The sequence below is a fragment of the Delphinus delphis genome, chromosome 5 (genome assembly GCF_949987515.2).
Source record: "Delphinus delphis chromosome 5, mDelDel1.2, whole genome shotgun sequence".
NCBI lineage: Eukaryota > Metazoa > Chordata > Mammalia > Artiodactyla > Delphinidae > Delphinus > Delphinus delphis.
This window is the reverse complement of record NC_082687.1, coordinates 101,812,002-101,839,983: the sequence shown is the minus strand read 5'-3', so window position 1 is coordinate 101,839,983 and position 27,982 is coordinate 101,812,002. Positions and strand designations below refer to the sequence as shown.

At 43.4% G+C, this 27,982-nt stretch overlaps 1 protein-coding gene across 1 annotated transcript in view; it reads left to right on the top strand.

Annotated features, from left to right (window-relative positions):
- The window catches only part of OTOP1 (otopetrin 1), a 43,161-nt gene that overhangs the window by 7,738 nt on the left and 7,441 nt on the right, over positions 1-27,982 (top strand). The window contains exons 2-5 of the mRNA XM_060013189.1: positions 4,950-5,086; positions 10,038-10,096; positions 16,568-16,698; positions 19,689-20,614. Coding sequence (XP_059869172.1) covers positions 4,950-5,086; positions 10,038-10,096; positions 16,568-16,698; positions 19,689-20,614 — 1,253 coding nt within the window. The remainder of the gene's footprint in view (positions 1-4,949; positions 5,087-10,037; positions 10,097-16,567; positions 16,699-19,688; positions 20,615-27,982) is intronic.

The following is a 27,982-nucleotide window of genomic DNA, read 5'->3' as shown; positions in this document are numbered from 1 at the left end:
AATATTGCTGTTCCTTCTTTCTATTCGTTTGTATTGCTACTTCCTCTTTGCCCACCCCTCTATTTTCCACTATTATCACTTAGTTAAAAGTGTGTTTCGTAAAAAGAACATATAGCTAGGTTTTGTTTTTAATTCAATATTCCCATCCCTTAATTAATGCGAGACTTAGATCATTCTAATTGTAATGACTTATATCCCAGACTTTATTATTTCTATTTTTCTTTATGTTGATTATAATGATTTATTTTACATATTGTTGCCTCATGTGCCTTTTCTACATGTTTGCTTTTTGGAGCACTTTGAACATTTTATTGTGTTTTTCTATTCCATTAATGGCTAGATTCCCTTTTCTCATTCTCATAACCAGATACATATTACTCCATTCTTACCTGAAAACAAAATATGCAACATTTCCCCCAGCAAGACACATTGCTTCCCACTCCAAGATCCTCCCACCCACTCTATTCCAGTGAGACAAGACCTTTAGAGTATACATTTGTTTCCCTCTTTTCCCCTAGTACCCATCTTTTTACCATGAGAACTTTGAAAGGTTTTTCATCTCTGCTCCCTACTCAGTCATCCCCAATTTTATTCTGTATCACAAGTCTTTATACAGCATGTAAATGACACATTTCCAGACAGTTTATCTTCATCCATTCGGATTTAACCTCTCTTATCTTGCTTTCTTTTCTATTAATCTGTTTATCTACTGGACTATTCACCCATTCACATTCATCCATCCATCATCCATCCATCATCCTTCCATACATCATCCTTCCATCCATCATCCATCCATCCATCCATCATCCTTCCATCTATCCATCCATCCATCATACATTCATTTACACCCTCCCTCCCTTCCTTCTCTCCTTCCTTCCCTTATATGTCCATCTACCTCTACATTCTGTTGCAAAGTTTGTTGCTCACTATCGTTGCCTCTCCTCTTCGTCTTCTCTCATTGAGAGGACTCTCTCCTAATTCACTGGTTGTTTGGTTAAAGCCCTTTTTCAGGTGAGTTATGTGGATGATATTTTTCTCCCTGTCCTTTTTTTGTCTGTTCAACTGTCACCTTCTCAGAGAATCCTTTTCTGACCACCACCGTCAACCTCAGTCCTCTTCCCTGCTTTACTTTCCTTCATGCACTTAGCACTTCCTGACATTTCTTCTGTGTTTATTATTTATTTGTTTATTTTTCTGCTTCCCCACTCAATGTTAAACTCATCAAGGACAGGTACTTTATTTTACTGGCATTTTAATATCCCAAGTACCTGGATCATAGTTGAACAACAAATAGTTGTCAAACAATTATATTTGGCATACCTTCAAATATCTTTCTGTCTTTTGCCCTGACAAGTGGGTACCATCTTGGCTGGGAATAGGGTTCTTGAGATGCAGTCCTTTCCTTGCAGTGGCCTCTAGCTACTCTTCCACTGGCTTCTGGTTTCCCACGATGCAGATGAGAAGTCTGGTGCCAGCTCATCGCTCTATGTTTTGTGTACTCCACAATTTATGCAATACTATATGTGTGTATTTTTGTTTCTCCAGCAATCTTACTTGTTTACCTTTGAGCCCCTGGCGAAATGCCTCATGCACAGTATGAGTCCCTAAAATATTTGTTGTACTAATAAATGGATGGAAGGACGGATGAAGGAAAGAAGGGCTTTAAGAGCGTGAGAAGGCACGTGATGTGTTTGTTACAACTCTTGAAATGTCAGTGGCAAAGATCAGTGGTTCTCAAGGTGGGGTCCCAGATGACCAGCATCACCCCACCTGTGAACTTGTTAGAGATGCAAATTTGGGGGCCCCACCCCAGATCTATTGAATCAGAAACTCTGGGGGTGTGGCCCAGCACTCTGTGTTTTAACAAGCCCTCCAGGTGATTCTCTTGCAGTTTGTGAGCCACTGCTGTGGACCAATCTCATTTTATAGATGGGAAAGCATGGAAGTGACCTGTCTGAACTCCCATGTTCCATTGGTGGTACAGCCAGGTTCCCAGAGTTACAGCCTGTGCCCTTGCCACCCAACCAGGCTGCCTCACCTCATCTTGCTATTTCTCTTTGTAATCAAAATGAACCATGCATTTATCAAACCATTTCAAAGCCCTGGGATTGATTCTCCACTCTTACAAAGTTTCTGATTTCACTGGGGCATTTCCAGGATTAAAGAAAATGTGACTTAGAGTTGTTTCTATAATGCTTTGAGCAATGGAAAGGAGCCAGGCGATTGCATTACTCTTCACTGGAGGCTTCTTAGGTCAGAGCTGTAATATTATAGCTCCCTGTTATGGCTTATGCCCTTCTCTCTTCTCTTGCCATAATTCATGTCAAACACGATCCAGTTTCCTCCGTTCGTGGGAGAGAATGTATGAATGGTGGTTAATGTTGGCCCAGAAGGGGGATTAGGGACTGTGACATCGATCAAGTCCCCACCATCATTATGGTTTTCTTGCTATTTTTTTTCATTTGGTTACGAGTTTCTTTTTAATGTATTTTGCATATTCCTTCCCAGTCTTATTCATATGCGTATTTCTTGTTTGTTTAATTTGTTGTCAATTATGCTGGATGTACCATCAGAGAACTTGCCTTTCTTCACTTCACTAGCACAGCCCTTTTCATGCCACTGCTCTAGACCCCTCCCTATCATTTTGAAAAAATAAACTTTCTATTTTACAGACGAATTGCAAAGATAGTACAGAAAGTTCCTGTATACCTTGTACCCCTTACTTTTATTATTTAGAGCAGGAATTTAGGATCAGAGAACTGAGATTTTTGAGCAGAACAGTGACACTCTTAGATGGATCATTTTGGGGGAAAAACTTCTAGAGGACTTGTGTTGTTTTGGCCAAACTTTGTTGAATGTACGTCCTTTATCAGACCCTGGAATATGCATGAGGTCGGTCCAGACATAATATTGTCTTCTACTTTCAGCTTGTGAGGCCAATAGTAGAATTTGCTTTATATATATTTAAAACTTTTAAAATTGTGATAAAAGACATAACGTACAATTTACCAACGTAATCATTTAAGTGTACAGTTCAGTGGTGTTAAGTACATTCATATTGTGAATTCATTACAATTGTAATGTCCAACACTCTTTCATCTTGTAAAACTAAAAGTCTGTATCATTAAATAACTCCCCATTTCCCCCTCACCCCAGCCCCTGGTAGCCACCATGTTGCTTTTTCCCCCTATGAATTGAACTATTCTAAGGCATCTTCTAGGAGCACAGTCATGCAGCATCTGTCCTTCTGTGACTGGCTTGTTTCACTTGGCATAATGTCCTCAAGGTTCATCCACGGTGTAGCAGGGGTCGGAATGCCTTTCCTTTTTAAAACGGAATCATATTCCATTGCACAGATATGCCACACTTTTTTTAAAAAAAAAGGGCAATTAAAAAATAAATTTATTTATTTATTAAATATTTATTTATTTATTTTTGGCTGCATTGGGTCTTCGTTGCTGTGCGTGGGTTTTCTCTAGTTGCGGCGAGCAGGGGCTACCCTTTGTTGCAGTGCGCGGGCTTCTCATTGCGGTGGCTTCTGTTGTTGCAGAGCATGGGCTCTAGGTGTGCGGGTTTCAGTAGTTGTGGCACAAGGGCTCAGTAGTTGTGGCTCACGAACTTTGTTGCTCCGCGGCATGTGGGATCTTCCCTGACCAGGGCTTGAACCTCGTCCCCTGCATTGGCAGGCGGATTCTCAACCACTGCACCACCAGGGAAGTCGCTGCCATGCTTTATCTGTTCATCCATTGATGGACACTTGGGTTGCTTTCACCTTTAGGCTATTGTGAATAATGCTGCCATGAACATGGGTGTACATGCTTTTGTACCTGCTTTTGATCCTCTTGGGTATATTGCTGGACCATGTGGAGTTACTGTTTTTAAATTTTTGAGAAACTGCCGTACTGTTTTCCATAGTGGCTACACCATTTTAGATTCCATCAACAGTGTATAAGGGTTCCAATTTCTCCACATCTTTGCCAGCACTTGTTATTGTTTTACTTCTCTCCCCACGCCTTCTCTCCCTCCCTCCCTCTCTCCCTCCCTCCCTTCCTTCCTTTCCCGTCTCCCCTCCCCCTCTCCTTCCCCCTCCCCCCACCCCTTTTTTTTCTGTTTTTTGGGTAGCAGCCATGCTAATGCATGTGAAGTGGTATTTCTTTTCTTTTTTTTTGGCCATGGCACACAGCATGTGGGATCTTAGTTCCCTGACCAGGGATCGAACCGCACCCCCTGCAGTGGAAGCATGGAGTCTTAACCACTGGACCACCGGGGAAGTCCCTGAGGTGGTATTTCATAGTGATTTTCATTTCCCTAATGATTAATGATGTTGAGCATCTTTTCATGTATTAATTATCCATTTACATATGTTCTTTGGAGAAATGTCTGTTCAAATCCTTTGTTTATTTTTTATTTTATTTTATTAATGGTTAAATTGTCGTTCTGTATAGAGTCTGGACCCTCACACCTTATCAGATATACGATTTGTGAACATTTTCTCCATTCTGTGGGTTGATAGTGTCCTCTGATGCATAATTTCTTTTTCATTTTGATGTAGCCCAAGTTACCTATTTCTTACTTTTGTGGTTTGTGCATTTGGTGTCATATCCAATAAGTCACTGCCAAATCCAACATTATAAAGATTTCCCCCTATGTTTTTGTCTAAGATTTTTATAGATTTAGGTTTTCCATTTAAGTCTTTGATTCATTTTGAGGTAATTTTTGATGTACTGTAAGGTAAGCATCCAGCTTCATTCTTCTGCATGTGGATACCCAGTTTCCTAGCACTAGTTGTTGAAACAAATGTACTTTCCCCATCGAATTGTCTTGGCACTCTTGTCAAAAATCATTTGACCATTTATGTGAAGGTTTAATATAATTTATTTTGAAATGATATTAGTGCATATTAACACTTATATATGTGTATTTCTACCCTTCCCCCTCCCCCAATTTAGGTAGTATCACGTTGTTTGCAGTCATTACCGTCATCCTGGGATGCCTTAAAATTGGGTACTTCGTTGGATTTTCTGAATGTTTATCAGCCACAGAAGGAGTTTTCCCTGTTACCCATGCGGTACATACTCTGTTGCAGGTAAACACGACACTTGTTGCTTGTTCCTTGTTGCCTGGATTCCTGTTAAGTGTATCCCAGGGTATATAAAACAGTCCTTCAGCTGCCTGCACTGTAAAGTGGGACTGTGTCCTCTTGGCCATTTTTGTGGGAATCTTAAGTGGCAGAACTTACACTGATGAAGAATCAGGAAACTCGGCCAAGTCAGAGTCCACCAGAAAAGGCTCTGGGGAATTTTAATGAACAGTTTTATTGAGATATAATTCACATACTATACAATTCACTGATTTAAAGTGTACATTTCAGTGGTTTAGTATATTCATAGGGTTGTGCTACCATTACCACAGTCCATTTTAGAGCATTTTCATCACCACCAAAAGAAACTTTGTGCCATTACAGTCCCTCCTCTGAGTCACTGAGACCTTTTCTTTGTTCATTTGTTGTTTGCTTACTTGTGGATTAAATTCTTTAGAAATGAATGAGAGGTTCATTCTCAGCCTTGGTCAACTTGTTGTGGGTAAGAAATAAGGATTTGATATATAATTTAAACCTATAGCTTAGAATCAGAAAAATCTCATGTTTGAAAAAAACCTTAGATGGATCTCCAGTGCAGCTTCCATCCTTGGCAGAAATCCCTGGAAATGGCTATCAGAGTTGAGATAACAGTAAAAGTAATAAGTAGTATGTCTATAGGACTTTTGCAAAGTACTTTTCATTTTCACTTCGTGTAATGCTTTCAACAACTCCACGAGAACAACTGTCGGATTGTCACACTAAGGAAGGAGAGGGGACAAATGACTTGCCCTAAGTCACAGCCAAGACGCCATGATTCTTTTTTTTAAATTGAAGTATGGTTGATTTACAACATTGTGTTAATTTCTGCTGTACCGCAAAGTGATTCAGTTATATATATATATATATATATATATATATATATATATACATTCTTTATATATATATATATATATACACATTCTTTTACAGACACATTGAATACATTCTTTATATATATATACACACACACAATCTTATGCATATATATATATATATATTACATTGTCCATGGTTCTTCTCCACAGAAGTCACCCAGAAAGACCATGAACTTGGTCCAGGCATACTGTTATTGCTCAAAATATTTCTGCATTCCCGATTTAGGAACATCCTTCAGGACCAATTTCTCACCTGCGAATGCCAAGGATGCCATTTTTAATCTTAGTTTTTTATAAGAAAGTGGTCTCCGCTCTGCACCCAGGTGACTGCCAGTCAGCTCTTGGTGACCTTACGGTGTTTCTTGAGATCAACACACTCTCACAAGTGAAGCTCTGTGAGAGACAAGCCTGACAGCAGTTTGCCTCTGTGGGAGGAACAGGGTGGCAACATCGGTGGAACAGGGTGGCAGATTCCAGGGAGACTTGTTTGAACGGGTCGCCTTGCGTTTTGAGAGTTGTTGAGGGCTGAATTGTGTCCCCTGCATTCAGATGTTGAAGTCCTAACCTCCAGGACCTCACAATGTGACTGTGTGCAGATAGGGTCTTGACGGCGGTAATTAAGGCTAAATAAGGTCATGAGGGTGGTCCCTAATCCAATAGGACTGGCATCTTTATGAGAAGAGGAGGGAAGGACACAGACACACAGTGTGAGGATGCTGAAGGGAGGTGGCCATCTGCAGGGCAAGGAGAGGGGCCTCAGGGGGAACCAACCTGCCAAACCTTGATCTCGGACTTACGGCTTCTAGAACTATGGGAAAATTAATTTTGGTTGTTTTAAGCCATCCGGTCTGTGGTACTTTGTTCTGGAAATGCCGGTAAAGGAATACAAGAGTTAACTGGTTATTTATTCCAGGGGCGTCCAATCCCATGATGACAGTCTTATAGTGATGCCAGTGACAACATGGAAAGCCTTAGGGGACCAGAAAGAATTTCCTTCCTCCCTCCCTTCCCCCTTCCCTCCTTCCTCCCCCCGCTTCCTCCCTCCTTCCACTCTGCTCTCTCTCTCTCTCCCTCCCTCCCTTCCTTCCACAGGGGGCAAAACCCTGTGTTCAGTACTGTGAGTCCAGGGTTGAAAAGCCATGGTCTGTGCCCTGTGGAGGTGTCAGAGCGGGAGACAATCACCAAAACAGACTCTGTCCGCACTGTCAATGCTTTGACATAATCGCCCAGAGCGGGTGCCAGGGAGGGCCTCTCACTAGCTTTGGGGTACGGGGTGGTTGTCAAGGAGAGAGGGGTGTGGTGTGTCAGACACCATTACAAAGGACATCTGGGGCTGTGAAGTCTCTCCACCAGATGGGGGGAAGATGTGTGGCCCGTGGGGGGTGGTGAGCAGGGGTGACGGGCCCAGACTGGAGCCATGGTTTCGTGTAGGGCTTATAAGCATGGACTCTGGTCAGACTACCTGGCTTTGGCTCACACCAGCAGTGTGACCTCGGGCAAATGTGTTAACCTCTCTAGGCCTCATGGGTCTCATCTGTAAAAATGCCTCCTTCACGGGGTTGTTGTGAGGATTAAGGTGCTGTGTGTAGAGCACTTTGCAGTGAGCGCTTGGTCAAGGCTGACAGCCACTTAGCAGCTTCGACTCTACCTTGAGGGCAATGGGGAGCCATTGAAGGTTCTGGGCAGAGGAAGGACCTGGACAGAAGTGAGTTTTCAAAAACTGTTACTTGGTGGGTTGGGGATCTCTTTCTTCCTTATTTAAGGCATTTGGTCAGTAGGTCAATTAATCAATCTTCCTATACCTATTGGACACTTACTACGTGCATTTGTGACATTAGATGATGGGAGAATACAAAACATTACTTTCTAAAACATACTATTTATTTTTAAATTGTGGTAGAGTACACATACCATAACATTTGCCACCTTAGCCATTTTTATGTGTATGGTTCAGCAGTGTTAAGTATATTCACATTGCTGTGCAACCAATCAGCAGAACTCTTCCATCTTGCAAAGGAAGTTCTGTCCTCTTTAAACGCTAACTCCTGATTCCCACCACCCTTAGCCCGTGGCAACTGCCATTCAACTTTCCATGTCTATGGATTTGACTACTTTCTGTCTCTTTGAATCAGACAAGTGGAATCCTACAGGATCTGTCCTTCTGTGACTGGCTTACTTCACTTAGCATAATGTCCTCAAGGTTCATCCGTGTCGTAATGTGTCAGAATTTTCTTCCTTGTTAAGGCTGAATACTATTCCGTTGTGTGGATGGACCACGTGTTGTGTGGACACTTGGGTTACTTCCATCTTTTGACCATTGTGAATAATGCTGCTGTGGATATGGGTGTACAAATATCTTTTTGAGACCCTGCTTTCAGTTCTTTTGGATTTGTACCCAGAAGTGGGATTGCTGGGTTGTATGGTAATTAAAAAAATATTTATTTAAAAAATATAGTATAGGGCTTCCCTAGTGGCGCAGTGGTTGAGAGTCCGCCTGCCGATGCAGGGGACACGGGTTCGTGCCCCGGTCCGGGAAGATCCCACATGCTGCGGAGCGGCTGGGCCCGTGAGCCATGGCCGCTGAGCCTGCGCGTCTGGAGCCTGTGCTCCGCAACGGGAGAGGCCACAACAGTGAGAGGCCCGCGTACCGCAAAAAAAAAAAAAAAAAAAAAAGAAGTATAACATTACTGAAAAAATTGAAAAAGAGACTAAAAATGTGTCTGTAAGCCCATTAACTGAAATATTTGTTGCTGTTTTTATGTGTTCCCTCCATTCTTTGTACTCAAGTGTACATTCTTGGCAAAGTTCTACGTGTAAGGTGCAGAATTTACTGTTTTGAGTGTTTCACTTAAAAAATCATAAACATTTTTTGTGTTGCTATGTAGTCTTTATCAAGGCATCAGTTAAGTGGTCCTCTAACTTAGAATTCATAGATAAAAGCTAATTTACTTCAGTGTTTCCCTATTGTTGGGTTGAATGTCCTCTTTACCAGGAGTCACTACTATCTGTTTTTTAAATTGTTAGGTGTTTCGAGAATCAGGCCTGAAAGTGTTTTCCAGAGCAGGATAGTAAATCTTAGGTGAAACGATGTGGAAGAGAGAGTATGTGTAAGTGTAATTTCTTGTGTGTTGTTTGATTTTCTTTTTTATGACACTCAATTGAAAATGAAGGCTAAATGAGACAGATGTATAAAGTGCCCAGCTGTGTTTGGCATGTAGTAGGTGCTCAACATGTGTCTGTGTCTAACTAAGGCCCCACATGCTTCTAGAGCTCAGAAAGTGCCTGGGACAGAGGAGGTGCTCATTCAATGTCCACACATGAGTGAGTTGAGAGCAGAGAGATTTTCCTGAAAAGGTACCTGCTCCAGGCACTGTTCTAAGTAGTTGACATGGATTATCCTATTTCACTGCTCACAACACCCTCCAAGGTAGGTTCCACTATCATACCCATTTCATAGATGGGAAAACAAACCTGCCCAAGGCCGAGAGAGCCAGGATTTGCACACGGGTCCGATACGGCCCCCATCCTGAGTTGCTTCTAGTGACTGCGTGGCCAGGGGCCTGGGCAGCGTATATAACAGAGTGAAATAAAAGACCAGCTTGAACTAATTCTGTTCCTCATTGAAAGCGCTCAGAATCTGGTTTCTGGCCACTGACGTAGTAACAGTTCAGTGAATATTTCTCGAATGAAGCCTGATAAGGATGACATAAACACGTGGACAGGGGTTATGGTAGGCAGGCTGCCACTCCCCAAGCCCCACCCCACGGCAGACTCGTCACTATTTCCTCCTAAACCTGGAGGCCTCTATCTGATTCTCCCGGCAGTGCCCCTGCAGCACTGTTCCCCCCAACACCCCTGGGAATGGCACTGCCACCTGAGATGAGGATAGTGACTTGCCATTTTGGGGCGGGGGAGGTCACTGCACTGACTTTCCCCAAATTTTTCACACCTTTCCCTTAGGTTTTATAGCTTCTCAAGGGTGCAAATACAGTGATGGCTTTCCCATTGATGTATCTTTCTTTTCTTCCTTTATTTCCGTTTAGGTGTACTTTCTTTGGGGGCACGCAAAGGATATCATCCAATCTTTCAAAACACTGGAAAGGTAAAAATCATGGGTAATTGCTTACGTGTTGAATTTAATGTTCATTTGAAACAAACAAAACTCATCACTGCCATCTTGATTGGGGTTTTTTGGGGGTGGGGTTTGAACTGACTTCATTATTCTGTAAATGTGAATTTTACAAAGCGCTTTATAATGAACGATCACATCTTCTTGTTTGTTTGTAACGGATTTCACCTCCTGAAACGGCTCTGAGCGCACTGCAAGCCCTCGGTTTCCTGGTCGCTGGCGGACGTTGTGTCTTCTGAGTTATGATACGATGTCAGCCGTGGCGAAAAAGCAACAGTCTGGACTCTGCCAACTAGCTTGCTTGGGTTTTAAATGAGACCGAAGCTCCGCTCCATCCTGACAAGCAAAGCCTTCATTTGTGGCCTGGGAAGGGGACCCTCTGCTTTGCCCTCTCTGGGACAGCTCTGGAAGTAGGGTGTTGTGGGTTGGATTTCACTTCTGCTGTCTTAGAAACTTCCCTTTATGAGCTTCAGTTTTTCTCATCTGTAAAATGGAGATAATAGCATAGCCAACCTCTGGGGACTGGATGAAATAACTGATGTAAAGCTTGTTCCTGGCATAGAACAAGGACGCCGTAAGTGTTGGCTCTATTATTATCTCTGATCACCTCTCCCTCGAGATGATTGTGAAGATCAAGGCAGAGAATCTACAGGATAAGAGGGTGAATTACCTAAACGCATGGTATGATTATCATGTAAGAAAGCCTCTGTGCACACATCCAGGGGAATCAAGGGATCACTATTTAGTTTCTAGAAAGATCCCTCATCATATAAACTGTCAGTGAGGAACAGAAAAGTCCCCCAGTACCTTTTGAAATGAAATCTGCTATTTAAGAGAGTGACTTATGTAAGACCACTGGTTGGAACTATTTTAACAGACTATTGAATTAGAAATAACTTTCACCAACCTCGTTACGCAAAAAGGATCAGCTTCAACAAGGAGTGAGGCATCTGTTGAGCTCCTACTGTGTGCAGAGCCTGCTGCCAGGCACTGGTGGTGATATGCAGAGGTAATGGGCCGAGATATCCAGGCATCTGAGCATCATTCCAGGAATGTGCAGCCTGTGCTCTCCCCTGTGCAGCCCCAAGCAGTGGCCTTGGCAGTGATCTTTAACTCCCATCTTAACACGAGAAGCCATGCCTCCTGGCAGAAGGCGCCACTGCTCTGCCTCCAGGGAAGGAGAATGGACAAATGGGGTCCAATGGATAAGTCAGGGACAAATGAAGTCCAGGCCCCGATGACCCAGCAAAGGCAGCTTTAATTGTGCCTTAGGGCAGGACAAAGACTTCCACATCCATCCTCACATTTAATCCAGGCTCTGCCAGGGTAACTATGGTCACTATTCTTCTCTGCATTAAATGCCAGGGTAACTATGGTAACTATTCTCTGCATTAAATGGATGTGGCAGGTTAGGGGACTTAGCTGGGTCTCCAGAGTGCAAGTGGCCAGCTGGGGATTGCCATCCAGTTTCTCCCATTTTGTGTGCTGGACCAGGTCACCTGGTCCTCCTTCCATCAGTGAGCCTGGGCTCCACTCGCAGCTTGAGGAGAACATTTGCTGATTTTGTTCTGGGGCATGGGTTTCACTTCATCTATTCCATAGACATTCTTTAAAAAAATGTCACTTTTTTTTTTTTCCTGATAAAACTTGTAAGGGTACAGTGTAATTAAAAATCATCATAATGCCACTGTTATGGACTGAATGTTTGTGTCCCCCCCAAATGCATATGTTGAAGCCCTAACCCCCAATGTGACGGTATTAGGTGGTGCCTTTGGGAAGTAGTTAGGTCATTAGGTCCCACTAATTCCCCATGATGGGATTAGTGTTCTTATAGAAGAGGAAGAGACACCAGATCTCCCCCCTCCTCGACCCCTGCACAAAGCGCACCTAGAGGAAAGGCCACGTGAAGACACAGTGACAGGCAGCCATGTGCAAGCCAAGAAGAGAGGCATCACCAGAGACCAACTCTGCTGGCACCTTGCTCTTGGACTTTGAGCCTCTAGAACTGTGAGAAATAAATATCTGTTGCTTTGTTATAGCAACCACAGCTCAGACAGCCGCTACCCAGAGGTCACTACTATTCACACTTTGGTCTGTTTTCTTCCAGTCTTTTTTTGGTGAATAGATATATATATTTTTTTCTTTTTTCCTTTTTACAATTGTGGTCCTGGTGAGGCTCTCTTCCTGACTTCCAGGTGCCGCCTTCTTGCCATGTCCTCACATGGCCTTTTCTCTGGGCAGGGAGAGAAAGACCTCTCTGGTGTCTTTTCCTCTTCTTATAAGGACACAAGTCCTATTGGATCAGGGCCCCACCCTTATGACCTCATTTAACCTTAATTACCTCCTTATACCCCATCTCCAAGTACAGTCACATTGGGGGTTAGGGCTTCAACATATACATTTTGAGGGGCCACAATCCAGTCCATAACACATCTTGTTGGACACCGAATTTTTCTGAAAGTTTTTGTTGTTATTATAAATAGTACCGTGATGAACATCTTTGGCTAAAAATATTTTTGAACATCTCTGATTCTTTTCTTTTTTTAAATTATTTTATTGCAGTATAGTTGATTTACAATGTTCTGTTAATTTCTGCAGTCTAGGAAAGTGATTCAGTTGTGTATATTCCTTTTCCATTACAATTTATTGCAGGATATTGAACGTAGTTCCCTATGCTATACAGTAGGACCTTGCTGTTTATCCTCTGGTTATTTTCTTGAGTTAAATTCCTAGAAGTAGGATTGTGGGGATAAAGGGTGAGATGTTTTCAACAAATGTATATTGGGTAGTTTGACCTACTGGGAACTCCTGGCTGAATGAAATGGGCTTTCCCATTCATAAAGCATTTTCTTTTACATGTGTTACTTATGAGAACCTCTCACAGTAGCCCTGTCAGGGACAGTAGGTATGATCATGATCCCACTTTGAGATGAGGAAACTGAGAAATGAAGTAAATGTCCAAGGTCAGGCAGCTCCCCTGTGCATAGCTGGGCAGGATCTGAATGCTGACTTTAAACCTACTGCTATTTCCATGGCATTGCAGTGGCTGCAGTGGCCAGCAGGGTTTGCTGGGTGAAATCTTTCTCTTTGATTAGTTGACATCACAGTATATTAGATATATTGGGATTAACAAAATATCATTAAAATTATTTTCACCTGTTCCTTTTTACTATTCTTTAAATGTGGCTACTAAGAAATTAAAAATTACATATGTGGCTCACATCAGTGCCTTGCATTATCTTTTGGGGGATAATGCTGTTCTAGGCCATGTACGCAGACATTCCCCACCAGGATTTTTCATCTGAAAAAGTCCCTATAGGACTGGGGCCTAGTCCTGCCTTGGCCTTGCTTGTTGAGCAATTGGAGACAAGTCTCTCCCTGTCTCTGGGCCTCTTTCCTAAACTGGATAGGGAGTGGTTTGAACCAGATATGCTTATAACTTGATTTAGCCTGTTTTTTTTTTTTTTTAAATAGGGCAAAGTGTTAACCATTTTTGAGTTACTACCTTTCAGTTTTTTTTTTAAATTTATTTTTTTCGTTGCACTGGGTCTTTGTTGTTGTGCGTGGGCTTTCTCTAGTTGTGGTGAGTGGGGTCTACTCTTCGTTGTGGTGCATGGGCTTCTCATCACGGTGGCTTCTCTTGTTGCGGAGCACGGGCTCTAGGCGCGTGGGCTTCGGTAGTTGTGGCACGCGGACTCAGTAATTGTGGCTTGTGGGCTCTAGAGCGCAGGTTCAGCAGTTGTGGCTCACGGGCCTAGCTGCTCCGCGGCATGTGGGATCTTCCTGGACCAGGGCTCGCACCCGCGTCCCCTGCATTGGCAGGCGAATTCTTAACCACTGCGCCACCAGGGAAATCCCACCTTTCAGTTTTAGATTTAGACGTCTCTTAAAAAATTGGGAGGTTTGATAATCCAGAATGTGCATGGCAACAAGAGCTAGAGCCGGACTTCCCTGGTGGCGCAGTGGTTGAGAGTCCGCCTGCCGATGCAGGGAACACGGGTTCGTGCCCCGGTCTGGGAAGATCCCACATGCCGCGGAGAGGCTGGGCCCGTGAGCCATGGCCGCTGAGCCTGCGCATCCGGAGCCTGTGCTCCGCAACGGGAGAGGCCACAACAGTGAGAGGCCCGCATACCGCAAAAAAAAACAAAAAAACAAAAAAAAAACAAAGAGCTAGAGCCAAGTTGGGGTTGTTCTCTCCAGATGGGGCGGGGGTGGCTGCTCAGTTAGCTACAGTCCCCAGCACTCCCTAATGTTATCCCAGGCCTGCTTTATTCATTGACATTTCTTGCCATGCCCTGGAGTTTTCAAAACTTCCCTCTCCTGGACTTACCCTTTTTTCTGATCTTTCGAGCCAATATTCCACTATCCATGCTTTTAGTACATACAAGGACTTTTCTCCTGGTGTGAGAATTCCTCTTACTGGTTTGAGTCCTTTTCTTTTCTCAAGAGTGAAGTTTTGAGGAGCAGCAGTTCTGAAAAAAAGACCTGGAAACATAAATTGAGATTAGAGAATGGCTCACAGGACCCTTCTTTATTGTGGTCTGGGGTTATCGGATCCAAGTGTGAGAAAGGCAGCTTGGCATGAGGAAACAACGCCTGCCTTTAGTTGGTAAGACAATTTCCAGATCAAATCAACAGGAGGCTGCCAGCTCGCAGGGAGCGTTTGTGGCAGAACAGCCAGCAGCTGTGGGCGGCATTAGTATTACCTGCTCAGGTTCAGTGGACCTGAGATGAGACAACGCCATTTGGACCAGGAAAGAGGAGAAGAAAGGGGAGCTGTGTGCATTATAAGTAAAAGAAAAGCCAGCCAGCCGGAGGCAAACAGCATTGTCTGCATTTGTCAAAGGCTCTATACAATGCCTCCCAGATGTCCCAGGGAAGGCTGGCCACAATCTATAGCAACTGGGCAAGCATGAGGGGCAAGCAGATGGGCAAACAGCTGACTCAGACACCCCCAGGCAGCTGTTTCCTTCCCCACTTGTGCCTTGACACTGGGAAGTTGCCAAAGGAAGCTGGAGTTCAAATGAGGAAAGACTTTGCTTGCGGTTGCTCGTGGGAACCCCAGGGGGTCATCTGGGGTTAAAACTCAGAGGAGAGGCAAGGTCAGGGTTGAGGACCCAACTGTACCATTCTTCCTGTAGGGAGATTTGGACAAGGGTGCTCTTGGTTACATGGGGAGGGGGCTCACATCCTCTGGGCCTCTGCTCTCCAACTGAGAAGTGATCAGTTACACACAGGTTTCAAGGAATTCCTCTCTCAAATCACCTGTACTTGCTGCACCTGCTCCATGCAAGGCCCATTGTTAAGCACCCTGGAAGCTACCAAAGTGAATACATCTTAAACTGGCAGCCATGGGGAATCTTTGGAGGTTTTGAAACAGACAGTGACTCCATTGGAACCATATTGCCCCAGATCCCTCCTCTGTTCTCCAGAGTCCAGAGTCCACCCTCCATGTCATTTCTTTTCTTCTTCTTTAGGAGGCACTGTGGTCAGAGGCAAGGACAGAACTCTGAGGTCAGACTAGAACAGCCTTGTCGCTTCCTAACTTTCAAACCCCAAATGCAGCTACGTATTCTATTTGTAAATAATATGGCCTAATTCCTGAACTTATCCGAGACTCCAGCAGCTCAACAGTGTCGTCACAGAGCAGGATCTTTCTATGTTTCCACTCTGCCACCCTCAGTGGGTGAGGGTTTCATCCCATGCTTGTTGCTTCATGGTCTAAAGATAGCTGCCAAAACTCCAGCCTTCATGTCTGCATTGAAGGCTGGAAAAAAGGGGGAGAAGAAGAATAAGTAGGCTTTTCTCATTCTGATCTCTTCCATCAAGAAAGCAAAAGCTTTTCAGTAGTGCCCAGTAGACCTCGTCTCACATCCTACTGGCCACAGCGGCCATGCTTAACTTCAAGGGAGGCCAGATGGTGAGCTTCTGGTTGGTTTTGGTGTCTTTAGAAGTAAGTGGTAAGACAGAGGGCGTGGATAATGATCATTGGGTTGGCAACCCAACAGTAAAGGCGTACCCAGTTCTCCAGATTTCCAAAGTAGCCCTTTCATCTTTCCTTCATTGTTCTATTCCCTTTTGGAAGAAAGGGTTTGGGGTATGGTGGGGTAGGTTGCCCGTTTTTAGTAAATTTCCATCCCTGTATCCCTGCTTCCAAGACCCAGATTTTTATTTGTTTTGTTTTGTCCCGTAGACCATGAGTTGAGTACTGGCAGGTTCAAGATTAAGACAGGATGCCAAGGCTGTGGTTTTGGAAGGTCCCATGGAACTGCCGGACAGGGGACCCTCAGGACCAGAGCCTGAGCTGCCAGATGACATCACAGTCACTGCTAAGAAGGAAGCTTGTGTGTGTGCCCATGTATACGTGTGCAATGTCTCCATCTCACCTCACGGGGCTAGGAGCTTCCCAGGGCTGCTCAGGAAGTGGGTCCTTGTGTTTTTCAGGTTTGGGGTGATCCACTCAGTGTTCACCAACCTGCTTCTTTGGGCGAACAGCATCCTGAATGAGTCAAAGCACCAACTTAACGAGCACAAGGAACGGCTCATCACCCTGGGCTTCGGGAACATAACAATAGGTGAGTGGTAAGAGTTGCCCAGCTGCCATCTTGGAACAGCTCGGAAACCTGCAGAGACCAGAATGTCCGTAGATGGAGGTATGGGTTTCAAAGACCTGCAGGGTCCACCCAATTCAACATCGGCCAGACAATCCTCTGTTGTTGAAAATCTTTCAAAACCTCCTAAGTCTCTCATCCTGCTTCCATAAGTAGGGTGTGCTGAGCATAATTAAAGGTTTCTTCAGTGACTCAGGGACTTGTCAGATCCAGAGGTCATCATTTTGATCGCCATTTCTCATGGTCCAGTTTGGTATGGAAATGAATGTCTTTGTTTACAACCTTGGAAGATTGGTGGTTGTTTCTGTTTGTGTTTTTAATTAAACCTCTATTACCAGTTCTTTCTACTAAAAGTATAGCTTTAAAAAATCCATAGAAGTCTAATGGTATGTTGTGGTTAATTGGTTTTCGTTCATTTGAAGTTTTTATTTAACTCTACTTAGTTTATAATTTTGGCCCATCTTTATTCCCCCCTTGTTCCTATTGGAGTGCCTGTCTCATGACTCTTCATTTTCTTCCAAAATTCTTTAGCATTTGTGACCTGTTGCTTCTATATTAGAGCACTGGGGTTGAGAAGAATGTGGGGTAGAGGAAGGTGCAATGTACAGGGGACTGATGTCTCAGGTTTGGGTCTTGTTCCCATCACCTTCTAGCTGTGTGACCTTTGGAAAACATTCAACCACTCCGAGCCTCCCTTTTCTCTTTTATGAAGTGAAGGGACTTGAACCATGTACTTTCCATGAGTCCTTCCAGCTTTAATGTAATGCACATCTATCCTCTCTGCACAAACCCAGGTCAGTCCCAGAGAGCAACTTTAAACCCGTTTCCTCACCAGTGCGGTGGGGATGACAAAATTAGGGGGACACGCTACATTTCTTCACCACCCCTAACAAGCAGCCCACTCTTGGGAAGGCCATTCTCTTTGGGACCCGTCTCCTCACTGGTATCAATAACAGTAACAGCAGTGACAACAATAACAAAAAGTTTTGTTAAGCATTTTCTGAGTGGCTGGCACATTAAACTCTTGTCCCAACACTCTGAGGTAGGCAACAGTGACCTCATTATATGGGTGAAGCCATTGAGCCAGAGAGAAGTTAAGTGACTAACCCAAGATCACACAGCAGATGGACGATTGAGCTGGGATTTGAATTCCAGCAATCTGGCTCCAGAGACCTTGGTGAAGATGGGATTAGATTAATTTATAAAAAAGGACTCTGTCAGCTCTAACATTCTGTTAATCTGAACCTTTTCTCCTGAGTATTTCCCTTGTCTTTTGCATTGTATTGTATTGTGTTACAAGTGTTGGGGAAACTCCTTTTGAATTGAAAATTGCAGTATTCTGCAAAAGTGAGGGTAATTAATGCTAAGGTAATTAATTCTGCAAAAGTGAGGGTAATTAATGCTAAGCTTTTTTGTCTGATTTTATAAGTAGTATCATATAAATTAAAACATATCATAAATTAAAACAATGACAAAACGTAAAGAAAAAGTCCACAGTAGCACCTACACAGAAGTGCACTTAAATGCTGTTAACATCTGGTTATTTTTTGGTCTTCGTGCTATGTATTTTTTTATAGTTGAGATCATACTGTACATATTCAATCATTTTTTTCTACAACATACAATAAGAAATAGATTTTACATTGCAACCCAAATGAACACATACCTGTATGTGTGTACACATGAAATAACAATCTTACTATATCAGAGACACTCAAATTTCTATTGTATTTGATTCCATTCATTCAATCCTGTTTTATTCCATTGCAATTCCATTAAAAAATATATTGGTTGCTACCCTCTAAATTGATTTCACAACTGAGTTCTGTGTTGTGGTATGCATTTAAAAATACTGGATATACAATTTGTTCTTACTTTTTTCCCATTGTTATTGTAACAATTATTTTCTTGTATCATTAAAACACAATTATAATTTTTAATGGCTGCCTACTATTCTATTGTAAGGATGTACCAAAATTCATTTAACACTTTCTAAATTGTTACACATTGAGGTGTTTCTCTTTCTTTCTCAAAAACTCACAACAAAATTTTACCTAATGCTTTGACTATATTTTTGACTTGTCCTTTAGAATAGATTGGAATTATAGGCCAGAGACTTTATATCATCTTTAAGGCTTTTGTTGCATATTTCATTAATTACTTACAGCTTTTCCCCTCCTTGTTATGAAATGGTCCTTTATACCATTGCCAAGCGTCTTTCAGAAGGTGGGGCCTGTCTCGTGCCACACTTGCTGGCTTCGGATATTCTCAACAGGAAAATTTTTGCTGCTAAGGGGCATTTTCCCTCACAAAGTTGTTTTTAAAAAGTAATTTAAAAATCACACAGGTCAATCATATTCACATAGAAAGTTTAGAAAATACAGTGAAGCAAAATCTAGAGGGAAACTTACATAAGGTTGTATGTCAATTATATCTTGATAGAAGTTTCTTTTGCTGGAAAAAAAAAAAATTCACCTGCCATTTTCCCGCCCAGAGATAACCATTGTTAACATTTTAGTTTATGTCCTTCCAATTTTTTTCTATGTCTGTCTACCTCCCTATCTCTCTGTCTCTGTATGTATACATCACCAAGATATCTATAATTGATAAAAACGGAGCCGTACTCCAGCCTCTTTCGCAGCTGCTTTTGTTCAACAGTGTCTTCTGAACGTCTTTATATGCTGATGAGTAAATTTCTAAAATACCATTTGCAATGGCTGGACAATATTCTGATGTATGGATAAGATCTAATTCGTGTAATTAGTACTCTTTGGGGAGTATTCATGGCTGTCAATTCGGCCATGATATGAAACATGACAAAAAGCCATGAAATAAAGCTTCTAATTCAATGGCAAACCCAAGCATGAATCCACAGTGAGAGTATTTGTTTGTGGTTTTCTGCTTCGCCACTGAATGTTCTAATTGTCCTCCCCTGTGGTCTGTCTCCCCGCTAGTTTTAGATGACCACACGCCTCCATGTAACTGCACACCCCCGACCCTCTGCTCTGCCATCTCCCACGGGATCTACTACCTCTACCCTTTCAACATAGAGTATCAGATACTGGCCTCCACGATGCTCTACGTCCTGTGGAAAAACATCGGGCGCAAAGTTGACAGTCATCAGCGTCAGAAGATGCAGTTCAGGTCTCACGGGGTCATGCTGGGCTCGGTACTGGGCCTGACCGCACTGGCTGCCACCATTGGGGTCGTGGTGGTGTATCTGATTTGGATCGGGCGTTCCAAAGCCGGGAGCGAGTCAGCACTCATCATGTTCTACCTGTATGCCATCATCTTGCTCGTACTCATGGGGGCGGCAGGGCTGGCTGGGATCCGGATTTATAGGCTAGATGAGCAATCACTAGACGAGTCCAAAAATCCGGCCCGCAAACTGGACGCAGACCTGTTGGTGGGCACTGCCTCCGGCTCCTGGCTCATCTCCTGGGGCTCCATCCTGGCCATCCTCTGTGCCGAGTCCTGCCCCCTGTACACCTGGTACAACCTGCCCTACTCCATCCTGGTGGTTGTTGAGAAGTACATCCAGAACCTCTTCATCATTGAGTCCATTCACCGAGAGCCGGAGAAGCTCTCCAAGGACATCAGAACCCTGCAGGTGGTCACAGTCTGCAACGGCAATGCCACATCCCTCCCTTCTTGCTTCGAGAGCAGACCTGCAGCTGGGGACGTGGCTCCCCAGGACAGCGAGATGTCACATACGGCCAATGGAAATGTGTGTCTGAGAGAAGTTGATAGCAAAGAGGAAGAGGAGAAGAGCTGGGAAGGGGCCCTGGGCCCAGCCTGCCACGCCCATTTCCTGCAGGGCAATGCCCAGAGAAAAGTCTTAAGGAATATTGCAGCCTTTTTGTTCCTCTGCAATATTTCGGTAATCTGCAAGTTATTTCTTTATTTAAAAATACTGATTAATCTATTTTCCTTGCCGTTTTCAAATAAGGAATAAAGGCAGCTTTTAATCAAAATAATTTAAATGTAAGGTTAAAATATTAGACTGGAACATAGGCTTATATTCTACAAATTTGCTGACTGAGTATCTGTATGCCATGGACTGGGGTGGGAACTAAGAATTAAAGGTGAGAAGACGTAATCTCTTTCCTCAAAAAGGTCACAGTATTAGTGGGAGAGGGAGACAAGGAAAAAATATAATAGAGTGAATATGGCAAATGCTGGGACAGGGCTATCTGCAAGGTGGAATGGGAGCACGGAGTCAAAGAGGGACTTCAATAAGTAGGGGATGCTTGAGGTGAGACAGAGACTCAATTAGGAGTGATTTTGGCTGCAAATAACAGATAGCTTGATCAGCAGTATCTTCAGTCTTAAAGACAAGAATTCTGGAAGTTGGCTATTCAGGGTTGGCCTGGCCGCTGAACCCTATCATCAAGGATCCAGGCACTGTTCACCTTTCTACTGAATGTGGTTGGCACATGGTCATAGGATGGCTGCAGCAGCACCAGGCATCACATCTGGGTTCAAGACAGGAAGACAGAGGGAAGGATTGGTGCCAGGCAATGTCTACAATTGATGTGACCACCCCTAACTGCAAGGGAGGAGGGGGAAGTGGATGGTTTGCTTTCTAGCCTCTATAATGGACGGTAACAAGGTAGAAAAAGATGTATAATCAGCCACTCAATATTGTCTGCCTTAGCCTCAAGGAACAGTTGGAAGTTTACCAACTGTGATCAAGGCAAGAAAAAGAAAGGCTTGGGGCAGAGGGCACGTGTTGTGCAAAGACACAGAGGCAAAGGACACCATGGCCTATTTGAGTAGCACGAGCAGCTTGTCATGAATTCCATACACGTGAAGCAGGGCGGGAAGCAGGATGGAGGGTCTGGTTAGATGGGTCTGGCTTGAGCAGAGCTTCATAAGCCTGGCTGAGTCTGGTCTTCACGCTGAGGGGAGTAGAGGACCCTCTCAGATTTGTGTTTTAGAATGATCTTCTAGCAGCAACGTGCAGGAAGGATGGAGGGAGGTAAGATCAAAGTCAGGGAAACCGGAACAGAAGCCCCACACAGCTGCCCAGATAGGAAATGATGGAAACTTGAACCAGGGCAGTGCTGGTGGGGATGGTGAGAAGGAAAAGGAATACAAAGCATTGTGTGTTGTTGGGATTTGTTCTAGAGGTACATAGAAGGGTGGCAGGTCTGGGTAAAAAGGAGGGAGAAGCAGCCTTTGGTGCACACAGGCATCGGCAGTGACTGTGGCTGGTGGAATGGTGACGATGCCCCAGCCCACGGGGCCCGCCCATCATCGCAGCCAACTCTCTGCTACCAGCCTCCGTATCATCAGGGCTGCTCTGTTTCCCCAGAAGCTTACTGATTTTTAGCTTCCTCTCCCTAATATCAGTTGGTGCATGTCCAGGGACTGCAACTTTTGATATTACCCTAAGGCCACAAAATTGGGGGTTCCATCTGAAGCTGAAAGGGCCATGTGTCTGCCAACCTAATCTGATTCTTGCTTTGGGTCACCTGGACCTTGGTCCCCCTCCAGGTTGGCAGACAGTTATGGGGAGTTCTGAAGGGAGAAGGGGTCCCAGAAGAGTGTGGCTCCAGGTGCGCCCTCTTCTTTCATCTTATAGACATTTATGGGGCACCTGCTCTGTGTCAGGAACTATGTGGGGGCAGCAGTGAACAAAGGACTTAAAACAGGAAAACAAGAGAGAGAGATATTAATAACTACAATGGGGCTGCATTTTATATAAGGCTTACATTCCAGAGAGGGGTGTATCAGCTTAGATTCTTATAAAGTCAGAGTTGGTTCTAGAAAGACCCTGAAGCGTATTTTATTTTATGCACCCCAAAGTATGAAGATCTCTCTTTTCCATGAGTTCAGAAAGACCACTTTCCCTGTGTTGGTTTTTTGCTTGATCACCAGGTTGTATACTTGGCTTGCTTTTTTGGACCAACCTGACCAAGAATAGCACTGCTATACTAGAATCGAGTGGCAACTGATGGTCTCTTGGGACCCGAAGGCCAGGTCCAGGGCTCTGGACCAGGAGAAGGACACGTTTTATCTCTTCATCTCTGTGCTCTGCCCCTGATGGCCCCAGGCACTGCCTCCGTTCCCTGGGGAGTGAGCCAGAGGACGGAAATCATTGCAGGCTGATGTCTTAGGATGACCTGAGCCAACTCCATGGGCAGCACTTTGAAACCCTGCACTTCATCCCATGTTGTGCCAAAGGCATCAGGCAGAGGCAGGAACTGTTTCTGTCCGGGACGAGGAGCTGGCGCAGAGGCAGCGACTGGAGGTGCTGGTGTGCACGACCACGTGGGGCAATTGGCAGCTGTGGGGTGGACAGTAAAGGGTGGTGGGTGTGATGATGGAAGACTTTGGGTGCTGTGGGAACACTGGGGTTCAGGGGAGGCCTCCTCTTGGTGGAGTGGAGCAGTCTGGGCGAAGCAGCAGGTACGGGGAAGGCACGGATGCGGAGCAAGGTAGGGCTTGCTGGATGTGCTCAAGAACTGGAAGGAAACCCATGTGGCTAGAACTTGGAGAGCAAGAAGAGAGAGGCGTGGCCTGGTAAGCCATGGCCACAAGCCAGGACTTAATCCTAAATGCAACAGAAAACCATCTAAGGGTCTTATGCTCTGAGTGACAAGATCTGATTCGTGTTTTTATTCTTTTAAATTAAATTAAATTTTAATGGTGGTAATGAACACATAACCTAAAATTTACCACTTTAACCATTTTCCAGTGTGCGATTCTGTAGCATTTCGTGCATTCACATGATTGTACTACCATCACCGCCACCCACCTCTAAAACTTTTTCACTTTGCAAAACTGAAATTTTGTACTCATGAAACAACTCTCCATTCCCTCCACCCCCATCCCCTGGCAACCACCGTTCTACTCTCTTTCTCTGTGAGTTTGACTCTGGCTATCTCATATAAGTGGAATCATACAGGATTTATCTCACGTGGTGCAAGGACCTTCAGGTTCATGCATGTTGTAGCCTGCGGAGGGAGAGGGATGCCAAGAGCGGCTCCCAGGTTCTGCCTTGAGTTCCTGATACATGGTGATGCTACTTATGGAGATTGGGGTCTCTGGAGGGGGAGCAGGCTTGGGAGGGGCTCAGGTGAAGGAAGCACGTGACTTTAGTACTGGACACATTCAGTGGTAAGGACATCCAAGTGGACATAACCAACAGGCAGATATTTTGGTTTTCTATTGCTGTGTAACCAGTGACCCCAAATGCGTGACAAAAACAACCACCATTTTACTATGTCTCAGGAACTTGTGGGTTAGGAATTCTGGCAGGGCTTGGCTGGACAATTCTGTTCCTAATGAAACTGACTGAAGCTACTGGATGGGCTGCGTGGGTTGGAAAGTCCACGATCTGGTGCCTTGGGTTGGGGAGGCTGAAAGGCTGGACTCAGTGGGGACTCTGGCTGCAATGTATTCATGGGGACTATCCAGCACGGCGGTCTCAGGGGAGGTGGACTTCTTAGGTGATGGCTTAGGACCCAGAGCCAGGCTTCCAAAGGACTGGAAGTGCCAGTCTCTTAAGGTCTGGGCGTGGACACTGCACGGCACCATTTCTGCCATATTTTATGGGTCCAGCAGTGATAGCGTCCACCCAGATTCAAGGGAAGGGGGCATAGGTTGCCTTTCAAGGGGGTGAGTAGCAAGAATTATAGCCAACTTCACAGCAGATGGAAAGATCTGGATTTCAGGAAAGAAGTCCATAAACTCTTCTTCTTTTATTCTCATTTTCTTTCTTTTTTTTTCTTTTTAACATATTTAATGGAGTATAATTTGCTTTACAATGTTGTGTTAGCTTCTGCTGCATAACAAAGTGAATCAGCTATACATATACATATATCCCCGTATCTCCTCACTCTTGTGTCTCCCTCCCACCCTCCCTATCCCACCCCTCTAGGCGGTCACAAAGCACCGAGCTGATCTCCCTGTGCTATGCAGCTACTTCCCACTAGCTATCTGTTTTACATTTGGTAGTATATATATGCCAATGCTACTCTTTCACTTCATCCCAGCTTACCCTTTCACCTCCCCGTGTCCTCAAGTCCATTCTCTATGTCTGTGTCTTTATTCCTGTCCTGCCCTTAGGTTCATCAGAGCCATTTCTTTTTTTTTTTAGATTCCATACATATGTGTTAGCATATGATATTTGTTTTTCTCTTTCTGACTTACTTCACTCTGTATGACGGACTCTAGGTCCATCCACCTCACTACAAATAACTCAATTTCGTTTCTTTTTATGGCTGAGTAATATTCCATTGTATACATGTGCCACATCTTCTTTATCCATTCATCTGTCGATGGACACTTAGGTTGCTTCCATGTCCTGGCTATTGTAAATAGAGCTGCAATGAACATTGTGGTACATGACTCTTTTTGAATTATGGTATTCTCAGGGTGTATGCCCAGTAGTGGGATTGCTGTGTCATAAGGTAGTTCTATTTTTAGTTTTTTAAGGAACCTCCATACTGTTCTCCATAGTGGCTGTATCAACATTCCCACCAACAGTGCAAGAGGGTTCTGTTTTCTCCACACCTTCTCCAGCATTTATTGTTTGTAGATTTTTTGATGATGGGCATCCTGACTGGTGTGAGGTGATACCTCACTGTGGTTTTGATTTGCATTTCTCTAATGATTAGTGATGTTGAGCATCCTTTCATGTGTTTGTTGGCAATCTGTATATCTTCTTTGGAGAAATGTCTGTTTAGGTGTTCCACCCATTTTTGTATTGGGTTGTTTGTTTTTTTGATATTGAGCTGCATGAGCTGCTTGTATATTTTGGAGATTAATCCTTTGTCAGTTGCTTCATTTGCAACTATTTTCTCCCATTCTGAGGGTTGTCTTTTTGTCTTGTTTATGGTTTCCTTTGCTGTGCAAAAGCTTTTAAGTTTCATTAGGTACCATTTGTTTATTTTTGTTTTTATTTCCATTTCTCTAGGAGGTGGGTCAGAAAGAATCTTGCTGTGATTTATGTCATAGAGTGTTCTGCCTATATTTTCCTCTAAGAGTTTTATAGTGTTTGGCCTTACATTTAGGTCTTTAATCCATTTTGAGTTTATTTTTGTGTGTGGTGTTAGGTAGTGTTCTAATTTCATTCTTTTACATGTAGCTGTCCAGTTATCCCAGCACCACTTATTGAAGAGACTGTCTTTTCTCTATTGTATATTCTTGCCTCCTTTGTCAGAGATAAGGTGACCATATTTGTGTGGGTTTATCTCTGAGCTTTCTATCCTGTTCCATTGATCTATATTTCTGTTTTTGTGCCAGTACCATACTGTCTTGATTACTGTAGGTTTGTAGTATAGTCTGAAGTCAGGGAGCCTGATTCCTCCGGCTCCGTTTTTCTTTCTCAGGATTGCTTTGGCTATTCGGGGTCTTTTGTATTTCCATACAAACGTTAAAATTTTTTATTCTAGTTCTGCGAAAAATGCCATTGGTAGCTTGATAGGGATTGCACTGAATCTGTAGATTGCTTTGGGTAGTATAGTCATTTCCACAATGTTGATTCTTTCAATCCAAGAACATGGTATATCTCTCCATCTGGTTGTATCACCTTTAATTGCTTTCATCAGTGTCTTACCTACATACAGGTCTTTTGTCTCCTTAGGTAGGTTTATTCCTAGGTATTTTATTATTTTTGTTGTAATGGTAAATGGGAGGGTTTCCTTAATTTATCTTTCAGATTTTTCATCATTAGTGTATAGGAATGCAAGAGATTTCTGTGCATTAATTTTGTATCCTGCTACTTTACCAAATTCATTGATTAGCTCTAGTAGTTTTCTGGTAGCATCTTTAGGATTCTCTATGTATAGTATCATGTCATCTGCAAACAGTGACAGCTTTACTTCTTCTTTTGTGATTTGGATTGCTTTTATTTCTTTTTCTTCTCTGAGTGCTGTGGCTAAAACTTTCAAAACTATGTTGAATAATAGTGGTGAGAGTGGGCATCCTTGTCTTGTTCCTGATTTTAGAGGAAATGGTTTCAGTTTTTCACCATTGAGAACGATGTTGGCTGTGGGTTTGTCATATATGGCCTTCATTATGTTGAGGTAAGTTCCCTCTATGCCTACTTTCTGGAGAGTTTTTTTTTTTTTTTTTTTTTTTTTTTTTTTGTGGTACGCGGGCTTCTCACTGACGCGGCCCCTCCCGTTGCAGAGCACAGGCTCCGGACACTCAGGCCCAGCAGCCATGGCTCATGGGCACAGCCACTCCACGGCATGTGGGATCCTCCCAGCCCAGGGCACGAACCCGTGTCCCCTGCATTGGCAGGCGGACTCTCAACCACTGTGCCACCAGGGAAGCCCTGGAGAGTTTTTTTCATAAATGGGTGTTGAATTTTCTTGAAAGCTTTTTCTGCATCTATTGAGATGATCATATGGTTTTTAGCCTTCAGTTTGTTAATATAGTGTATCACATTGATTTGTGTGTATTGAAGAATCCTTGCATTCCTGGGATAAACCCCACTTGATCATGGTCTATGATCTTTTTAATGTGTTGTTGGTTTCTGTTTGCTAGTATTTTGTTGAGGATTTTTTCATGTATGTTCATCGGTGATAATGGCTTTCTTTTTTGTAGTTTTCTTTTTTTGTGATATCATTGTCTGGTTTTGGTATCAGCGTGATGGTGGCCTCATAGAATGAGTTTGGGAGTGTTCCTCCCTCTGCTATACTTTGGAAGAGTTTGAGAAGGATAGGAGTTAGCTCTTCTCTAAATGTTTGATAGAATTCACCTGTGAAGCCATCTGGTTCAGGGCTTTGGTTTGTTGGAAGATTTTTAATCACAGTTTCAATTTCAGTGCTTATGATTGGTCTGTTCATATTTTCTATTTCTTCCTGGTTTAGTCTTGGAAGTTTGCACTTTTCTAAGAATTTGTCCATTTCTTCCAGGTTGTCCATTTTATTGGCATATAGTTGCTTGTAGTTGTCTCTCATGATCCTTTGTATTTCTGCAGTATCAGTTGTTACTTCTCCTTTTTCATTTCTAATTCTGCTGATTTGAGTCCTCTCCCTTTTTTTTCCTTGATGATTATGGCTAATGGTTTATCAATTTTGTTTATCTTCAAAGACCCAGCTTTTAATTTTATTGATCTTTGCTATTATTTCCTTCATTTCTTTTTCATTTATTTCCGAGCTGATCTTTATGATTTCTTTCCTTCTGCTAACTTTGGGGTTTTCTTTGTCCTTCTTTCTCTAATTGTTTTAGGTGTAAGATTAGGTTGTTTATTTGAGATTTTTCTTGTTTCTTGAGGTAGGATTGTATT